General features: G+C 50.6%; 1 protein-coding gene across 1 annotated transcript in view; it reads left to right on the forward strand.

The window, feature by feature from the left end:
* Positions 1-10252, forward strand: part of LOC116937740 (methylthioribulose-1-phosphate dehydratase) — a 30752-nt gene extending 20500 nt beyond the window's left edge. The window contains exon 6 of the mRNA XM_076064648.1: positions 1357-10252. Within this exon, the coding sequence (XP_075920763.1) occupies positions 1357-1429 (73 nt within the window). The 3' untranslated portion in view covers positions 1430-10252. The remainder of the gene's footprint in view (positions 1-1356) is intronic.
* Positions 10253-10535: the final 283 nt, after the last annotated feature.

Consider the following 10535-nt stretch of genomic DNA (forward strand, 5'->3'; position numbering starts at 1 on the left):
CTGTGTGTCTCTGGGTGTCTCTGTGTCTCTGTGTCTCTGTGTGTCTCTGTGTGTCTCTGTCTCTGTGTGTCTCTGTGTGTCTCTGTGTGTCTCTGTCTCTGTGTGTCTCTGTGTGTCTCTATGTGTCTCTGTGTGTCTCTGTGTGTCTCTGTCTCTGTGTGTCTCTGTGTGTCTCTGTGTGTCTCTGTCTCTGTGTGTCTCTGTGTGTCTCTGTCTCTGTGTGTCTCTATGTGTCTCTGTGTGTCTCTGTCTCTATGTGTCTCTGTGTGTCTCTATGTATCTCTGTGTGTCTCTGTCTCTGTGTGTCTCTGTGTGTCTCTGTGTGTCTCTATGTGTCTCTGTGTGTCTGTGTGTCTCTGTCTCTGTGTGTCTCTATGTGTCTCTGTGTGTCTCTGTCTCTATGTGTCTCTGTGTGTCTCTGTGTGTCTCTGTGTATCTCTGTGTGTCTCTGTCTCTGTGTGTCTCTGTGTGTCTCTGTGTGTCTCTATGTGTCTCTGTGTGTCTGTGTGTCTCTGTCTCTGTGTGTCTCTGTGTGTCTCTGTCTCTGTGTGTCTCTATGTGTCTCTGTGTGTATCTGTCTCTGTGTGTCTCTGTGTCTCTATGTGTCTCTGTGTGTCTCTGTCTCTGTGTGTCTCTATGTGTCTCTGTGTGTCTCTGTCTCTGTGTGTCTCTGTGTGTCTCTGTGTTTCTCTGCCTCTGTGTGTCTCTGTGTGTGTCTGTGTGTGTCTCTGTCTCTGTGTGTCTCTGCGTGTCTCTGCGTGTGCGTGTCTCTATGTGTGTCTGCATGTCTCTGTCTCTGCGTGTCTCTGTGTGTGTCTCTGTCTCTGTGTGTCTCTACGTGTCTCTGTGTGTCTCTGCGTGTCTCTGTGTGTCTCTGCGTGTCTCTCTGCGTGTCTCTGCGTGTCTCTATGTGTCTCTGCGTGTCTCTGTCTATGTGTGTCTCTGCGTGTCTCTGTCTCTGTGTATCTCTGCGTGTCTCTGTCTCTACGTGTCTCTGTCTCTGTGTGTCTCTGCGTGTGCTTGTCTCTGCGTGTCTCTGCATGTCTCTGCATGTGTGTGTCTCCGTGTGTCTCTGCGTGTCTCTGCGTGTCTCTGTGTGTCTCTGTGTCTCTGCATGTCTCTGTGTCTCTGCATGTCTCTGTGTGTCTGTGCGTGTGCGTGTCTCTGCGTGTCTCTGTGTGTGTGTCTCCGTGTGTCTCTGCGTGTCTCTGCGTGTCTCTGCGTGTCTCTGTGTCTCTGCATGTCTCTGCGTGTGCGTGTCTCTGCGTGTCTCTGCGTGTTCGTGTCTCTGCGTGTCTCTGCGTGTGCAGGTGTGAATGCATGTCTCTGTGTCTCTGCGTGTCTCTGCGTGTGCAGGTGTGAATGCTACCATTACCTTTTCTCACTCGCCGTGGAGATGAAGCGTTGCGGCCTGGACCCGGATTCGTAGAGACCCAGAAGAGACTCGTAGAGACTCAGAGACACTCATAGAGACACTCATAGAGACCCACAGAGACTCATAGAGACCCACAGACACTCATAGAGACTCAGAGACACTCATAGAGACACTCGTAGAGACCCACAGAGACTCGTAGAGACTCAGAGACACTCATAGAGACCCACAGAGACCCACAGAGACCCACAGAGACTCACAGAGACTCAGAGACCCACAGAGACTCGTAGAGACTCACAGACACTCATAGAGACCCACAGAGACCCACAGAGACCCACAGAGACTCGTAGAGACTCAGAGACACTCATAGAGACCCGCAGAGACTCGTAGAGACTCAGAGACACTCATAGAGACCCACAGAGACCCACAGAGACTCGTAGAGACTCAGAGACACTCATAGAGACACTCATAGAGACCCACAGAGACTCGTAGAGACTCAGAGACACTCATAGAGACATTCATAGAGACCCACAGAGACTCACAGAGACCCACAGAAACTCACAGAGACTCAGAGACCCACAGAGACTCAGAGACTCATAGAGACTCAGAGACACTCATAGAGACCCACAGAGACCCACAGAGACTCACAGAGACTCACAGAGACCCACAGAGACTCAGAGACACTCATAGAGACTCAGAGACACTCATAGAGACCCGCAGAGACTCGTAGAGACCCACAGAGACTCAGAGACTCACAGAGACTCAGAGACACTCATAGAGACCCACAGAGACCCACAGAGACTCACAGAGACTCACAGAGACCCACAGAGACTCGTAGAGACTCAGAGACACTCATAGAGACCCACAGAGACTCGTAGAGACTCAGAGACACTCATAGAGACCCACAGAGACTCGTAGAGACTCAGAGACACTCATAGAGACCCGCAGAGACCCACAGAGACTCACAGAGACCCACAGAGACTCGTAGAGACTCAGAGACACTCATAGAGACCCACAGAGACTCGTAGAGACTCAGAGACACTCATAGAGACCCGCAGACACTCATAGAGACCCACAGAGACTCGTAGAGACTCGGAGACACTCATAGAGACCCACAGAGACCCACAGAGACTCAGAGACACTCATAGAGACCCACAGAGACTCGTAGAGACTCAGAGACACTCATAGAGACCCGCAGAGACTCACAGAGACTCATAGAGACTCAGAGACTCACAGAGACTCGTAGAGACTCAGAGACACTCATAGAGACCCACAGAGACTCGTAGAGACTCACAGAGACCCACAGAGACTCGTAGAGACTCAGAGACACTCATAGAGACCCACAGAGACCCACAGAGACTCAGAGACACTCATAGAGACCCACAGAGACCCACAGAGACTCAGAGACTCAGAGACACTCATAGAGACCCACAGAGACTCGTAGAGACTCAGAGACACTCATAGACACTCATAGAGACCCACAGAGACTCACAGAGACTCAGAGACTCAGAGACACTCATAGAGACCCACAGAGACTCGTAGAGACTCAGAGACACTCATAGAGACCCACAGAGACTCACAGAGACTCACAGAGACCCACAGAGACTCGTAGAGACTCAGAGACACTCATAGAGACCCACAGAGACTCGTAGAGACTCAGAGACACTCATAGAGACCCACAGAGACTCGTAGAGACTCAGAGACACTCATAGAGACCCACAGAGACTCGTAGAGACTCAGAGACACTCATAGACACTCATAGAGACCCACAGAGACTCAGAGACACTCATAGAGACTCATAGAGACTCAGAGACTCGTAGAGACTCAGAGACACTCATAGAGACCCACAGAGACTCGTAGAGACTCAGAGACACTCATAGAGACCCATAGAGACTCATAGAGACTCAGAGACTCGTAGAGACTCAGAGACACTCATAGAGACCCACAGAGACTCGTAGAGACTCAGAGACACTCATAGACACTCATAGAGACCCACATAGACTCACAGAGACTCAGAGACTCAGAGACACTCATAGAGACCCACAGAGACTCGTAGAGACTCAGAGACACTCATAGAGACCCACAGAGACTCATAGAGACTCACAGAGACCCACAGAGACTCGTAGAGACTCAGAGACACTCATAGAGACCCACAGAGACTCATAGAGACCCACAGAGACTCGTAGAGACTCAGAGACACTCAAAGAGACCCGCAGAGACTCATAGAGACCCACAGAGACTCGTAGAGACTCAGAGACACTCATAGAGACCCGCAGAGACTCATAGAGACCCACAGAGACTCGTAGAGACTCAGAGACACTCATAGAGACCCACAGAGACTCATAGAGACTCACAGAGACCCACAGAGACTCGTAGAGACTCAGAGACACTCATAGAGACCCACAGAGACTCATAGAGACCCACAGAGACTCGTAGAGACTCAGAGACACTCATAGAGACCCGCAGAGACTCATAGAGACCCACAGAGACTCGTAGAGACTCAGAGACACTCATAGAGACCCGCAGAGACCCACAGAGACTCACAGAGACTCAGAGACACTCATAGAGACCCACAGAGACTCATAGAGACCCTCAGAGACTCAGAGACTCACAGAGACTCACAGAGACTCACAGAGACTCAGAGACACTCATAGAGACCCACAGAGACCCACAGAGACTCGTAGAGACTCAGAGACTCTCATGGAGACCCACAGAGACTCGTAGAGACTCAGACACTCACAGAGACCCACAGAGACTCGTAGAGACTCAGAGACACTCATAGAGACCCACAGAGACTCGTAGAGACTCAGAGACACTCATAGAGACCCACAGAGACTCGTAGAGACTCAGAGACACTCATAGAGACCCACAGAGACTCGTAGAGACTCAGAGACACTCATAGAGACCCGCAGACACTCATAGAGACCCACAGAGACTCGTAGAGACTCAGAGACACTCATAGAGACCCACAGAGACCCACAGAGACTCAGAGACTCAGAGACACTCATAGAGACCCACAGAGACTCACAGAGACTCGTAGAGACTCAGAGACACTCATAGAGACCCACAGAGACTCGTAGAGACTCAGAGACACTCATAGAGACCCACAGAGACTCGTAGAGACTCAGAGACACTCATAGACACTCATAGAGACCCACAGAGACTCACAGAGACTCAGAGACTCAGAGACACTCATAGAGACTCATAGAGACCCACAGAGACCCACAGAGACCCACAGAGACACTCATAGAGACCCGCAGAGACTCGTAGAGACTCAGAGACACTCATAGAGACCCACAGAGACTCATAGAGACTCACAGAGACTCAGAGACACTCATAGAGACCCACAGAGACTCATAGAGACCCACAGAGACCCACAGAGACTCAGAGACACTCATAGAGACCCACAGAGACCCACAGAGACTCACAGAGACCCACAGAGACCCACAGAGACTCACAGAGACTCAGAGACACTCATAGAGACTCATAGAGACCCACAGAGACACTCATAGAGACCCACAGAGACTCATAGACACTCATAGAGACTCATAGAGACCCACAGAGACTCGTAGAGACTCCGAGACACTCATAGAGACCCACAGAGACTCACAGAGACTCAGAGACTCACAGAGACCCACAGAGACTCACAGAGACTCAGAGACACTCATAGAGACCCACAGAGACTCACAGAGACTCACAGAGACCCACAGAGACTCACAGAGACTCAGAGACACTCATAGAGACTCAGAGACTCATAGAGACCCACAGAGACTCGTAGAGACTCAGAGACACTCACAGAGACCCACAGAGACTCACAGAGACTCAGAGACACTCATAGAGACCCACAGAGACTCACAGAGACTCACAGAGACCCACAGAGACTCACAGAGACTCAGAGACACTCATAGAGACTCAGAGACTCACAGAGACTCAGAGAGACTCACAGAGACTCAGAGAGACTCACAGAGACCCACAGAGACCCACAGAGACTCAGAGACTCAGAGACCCACAGAGACCCACAGAGACTCGTAGAGACTCAGAGACACTCATAGAGACTCACAGAGACCCACAGAGACCCACAGAGACACTCATAGAGACCCGCAGAGACTCGTAGAGACTCAGAGACACTCATAGAGACCCACAGAGACCCATAGAGACTCACAGAGACCCACAGAGACTCACAGAGACTCACAGAGACCCACAGAGACCCACAGAGACTCACAGAGACTCAGAGACACTCATAGAGACTCATAGAGACCCACAGAGACACTCATAGAGACCCACAGAGACTCATAGACACTCATAGAGACTCATAGAGACCCACAGAGACTCAGAGACTCTCAGAGACCCACAGAGACTCGTAGAGACTCCGAGACACTCATAGAGACCCACAGAGACTCACAGAGACTCAGAGACTCACAGAGACCCACAGAGACTCACAGAGACTCAGAGACACTCATAGAGACCCACAGAGACTCACAGAGACTCACAGAGACCCACAGAGACTCGCAGAGACTCAGAGACACTCATAGAGACTCAGAGACTCGTAGAGACTCAGAGACACTCATAGAGACCCGCAGAGACTCACAGAGACTCAGAGACACTCATAGACACTCATAGACACTCATAGAGACCCACAGAGACCCACAGAGATCCACAGAGACCCACAGAGACTCATAGAGACTCACAGAGACCCACAGAGACTCACAGAGACTCAGAGACACTCATAGAGACCCACAGAGACTCTCAGAGACACTCATAGAGACCCACAGAGACCCACAGAGACTCGTAGAGACTCAGAGACACTCATAGAGACCCACAGAGACTCATAGAGACTCACAGAGACCCACAGAGACTCGTAGAGACTCAGAGACACTCATAGAGACCCACAGAGACTCATAGAGACCCACAGAGACTCGTAGAGACTCAGAGACACTCAAAGAGACCCGCAGAGACTCATAGAGACCCACAGAGACTCGTAGAGACTCAGAGACACTCATAGAGACCCGCAGAGACTCATAGAGACCCACAGAGACTCGTAGAGACTCAGAGACACTCATAGAGACCCACAGAGACTCATAGAGACTCACAGAGACCCACAGAGACTCGTAGAGACTCAGAGACACTCATAGAGACCCACAGAGACTCATAGAGACCCACAGAGACTCGTAGAGACTCAGAGACACTCATAGAGACCCGCAGAGACTCATAGAGACCCACAGAGACTCGTAGAGACTCAGAGACACTCATAGAGACCCGCAGAGACCCACAGAGACTCACAGAGACTCAGAGACACTCATAGAGACCCACAGAGACTCATAGAGACCCTCAGAGACTCAGAGACTCACAGAGACTCACAGAGACTCACAGAGACTCAGAGACACTCATAGAGACCCACAGAGACCCACAGAGACTCGTAGAGACTCAGAGACTCTCATGGAGACCCACAGAGACTCGTAGAGACTCAGACACTCACAGAGACCCACAGAGACTCGTAGAGACTCAGAGACACTCATAGAGACCCACAGAGACTCGTAGAGACTCAGAGACACTCATAGAGACCCACAGAGACTCGTAGAGACTCAGAGACACTCATAGAGACCCACAGAGACTCGTAGAGACTCAGAGACACTCATAGAGACCCACAGAGACTCGTAGAGACTCAGAGACACTCATAGAGACCCGCAGACACTCATAGAGACCCACAGAGACTCGTAAAGACTCGGAGACACTCATAGAGACCCACAGAGACCCACAGAGACTCAGAGACTCAGAGACACTCATAGAGACCCACAGAGACTCGTAGAGACTCAGAGACACTCATAGAGACCCGCAGACACTCATAGAGACCCACAGAGACTCGTAGAGACTCAGAGACACTCATAGAGACCCACAGAGACCCACAGAGACTCAGAGACTCAGAGACACTCATAGAGACCCACAGAGACTCACAGAGACTCGTAGAGACTCAGAGACACTCATAGAGACCCACAGAGACTCGTAGAGACTCAGAGACACTCATAGAGACCCACAGAGACTCGTAGAGACTCAGAGACACTCATAGACACTCATAGAGACCCACAGAGACTCACAGAGACTCAGAGACTCAGAGACACTCATAGAGACTCATAGAGACCCACAGAGACCCACAGAGACCCACAGAGACACTCATAGAGACCCGCAGAGACTCGTAGAGACTCAGAGACACTCATAGAGACCCACAGAGACTCATAGAGACTCACAGAGACTCAGAGACACTCATAGAGACCCACAGAGACTCATAGAGACCCACAGAGACCCACAGAGACTCAGAGACACTCATAGAGACCCACAGAGACCCACAGAGACTCACAGAGACCCACAGAGACCCACAGAGACTCACAGAGACTCAGAGACACTCATAGAGACTCATAGAGACCCACAGAGACACTCATAGAGACCCACAGAGACTCATAGACACTCATAGAGACTCATAGAGACCCACAGAGACTCGTAGAGACTCCGAGACACTCATAGAGACCCACAGAGACTCACAGAGACTCAGAGACTCACAGAGACCCACAGAGACTCACAGAGACTCAGAGACACTCATAGAGACCCACAGAGACTCACAGAGACTCACAGAGACCCACAGAGACTCACAGAGACTCAGAGACACTCATAGAGACTCAGAGACTCATAGAGACCCACAGAGACTCGTAGAGACTCAGAGACACTCACAGAGACCCACAGAGACTCACAGAGACTCAGAGACACTCATAGAGACCCACAGAGACTCACAGAGACTCACAGAGACCCACAGAGACTCACAGAGACTCAGAGACACTCATAGAGACTCAGAGACTCACAGAGACTCAGAGAGACTCACAGAGACCCACAGAGACCCACAGAGACTCAGAGACTCAGAGACCCACAGAGACCCACAGAGACTCGTAGAGACTCAGAGACACTCATAGAGACTCACAGAGACCCACAGAGACCCACAGAGACACTCATAGAGACCCGCAGAGACTCGTAGAGACTCAGAGACACTCATAGAGACCCACAGAGACCCATAGAGACTCACAGAGACCCACAGAGACTCACAGAGACTCACAGAGACCCACAGAGACCCACAGAGACTCACAGAGACTCAGAGACACTCATAGAGACTCATAGAGACCCACAGAGACACTCATAGAGACCCACAGAGACTCATAGACACTCATAGAGACTCATAGAGACCCACAGAGACTCAGAGACTCTCAGAGACCCACAGAGACTCGTAGAGACTCCGAGACACTCATAGAGACCCACAGAGACTCACAGAGACTCAGAGACTCACAGAGACCCACAGAGACTCACAGAGACTCAGAGACACTCATAGAGACCCACAGAGACTCACAGAGACTCACAGAGACCCACAGAGACTCGCAGAGACTCAGAGACACTCATAGAGACTCAGAGACTCGTAGAGACTCAGAGACACTCATAGAGACCCGCAGAGACTCACAGAGACTCAGAGACACTCATAGACACTCATAGACACTCATAGAGACCCACAGAGACCCACAGAGATCCACAGAGACCCACAGAGACTCATAGAGACTCACAGAGACCCACAGAGACTCACAGAGACTCAGAGACACTCATAGAGACCCACAGAGACTCTCAGAGACACTCATAGAGACCCACAGAGACCCACAGAGACTCGTAGAGACTCACAGAGACCCACAGCGACTAGTAGAGACTCACAGAGACTCACAGAGACTCACAAAGACTCATAGAGACTCAGAGACTCACAGAGACTCATAGAGACTCACAGAGACTCAGAGACCCACAGAGACCCACAGAGACTCACAGAGACTCATAGAGACCCACAGAGACCCACAGAGACTCACAGAGACTCAGAGATACTCATAGAGACTCATAGAGACTCAGACCCACAGAGACTCACAGAGACTCATAGAGACTCAGAGACCCACAGAGACTCATAGAGACCTGCAGAGACTAACAGAGACTCGCAGAGACTCACAGAGACTCACAGAGACACACAGACACACAGAGACTCACAGAGACTCACAGAGACTCATAGAGACCCACAGAGACTCATAGAGACTCGTAGAGACCCACATAGACTCATAGAGACTCGTAGAGACCCACATAGACTCATAGAGACCCACAGACACTCATAGAGACCCGGACTCACATTGTAAACCGGTGTGTTTCTGTACTGAGTATGTATCGTAATGGGTCTCTATATATATGTCTCTATGTGTCTCTATGGGTCTCTGGGTCTCTATGGGTCTCTATGTATTTCTATGGGTCTCTATGGGTCTCTGTGTATCTCTATGGGTCTCTATGTATCTCTATGGGTCTCTGTGGGTCTCTATGGGTCTCTATGGGTCTCTGTGGGCCTCTATGGGTCTCTATGTATCTCTATGGGTCTCTGTGTATCTCTATGTGTCTCTGTATCTCTGTGGGTCTCTGTGGGTCTCTATGGGTCTCTATGTGTCTCCATGTATCTCTGTGGGTCTCTATGTATCTCTATGCATCTCCATGTATCTCTGTGGGTCTCTATGGGTCTCCATGTGTCTCTATGTGTCTCTATGCATCTCTATGTATCTCTGTGGGTCTCTGTGTATCTCTGTGGGTCTCTATGTATCTCTATGCATCTCCATGTATCTCTGTGGGTCTCTGTGGGTCTCCATGTGTCTCTGTATTTCTATGGGTCCAGAGTGACGACGACGACGATGATGATGCCATCAGCCATTGGTTGGTGGAGCTGCGGATGACGATTTGTGATGTTGCAGGGTTGTCACCTGCTGTGCACAGTGGTGGCGGTGGTGGTTGGGGCGCTTGGCATCCCGGTCACAATAAAACTACAAACACAGACGGATAGTTGGTTTAGAAGGCGTTCCTCCGTGTGTGTCCTCGACTCGATTCCACAATCACTCACACACTCACACACACACTCACACACTCACACACACACTCACTCACACACACACTCACTCGCACAATCACTCACACACTCACTCACCCACTCACTCACACATTCACTCACACACTCACTCACACTCACACACTCACCCACTCACTCGCTCACTCACCCACTCACTCACTCACACACTCATTCACACACTCACTCACACACACATCCACTCGCTCACTCACCCACTCA

This window comes from Petromyzon marinus, unplaced genomic scaffold (genome assembly GCF_048934315.1).
Source record: "Petromyzon marinus isolate PM22_M1 ecotype Great Lakes invasive population unplaced genomic scaffold, UKy_Petmar_22M1.pri1.0 PM_Scaffold_574, whole genome shotgun sequence".
In the NCBI taxonomy this organism is placed as follows: Eukaryota; Metazoa; Chordata; class Hyperoartia; order Petromyzontiformes; family Petromyzontidae; genus Petromyzon; species Petromyzon marinus.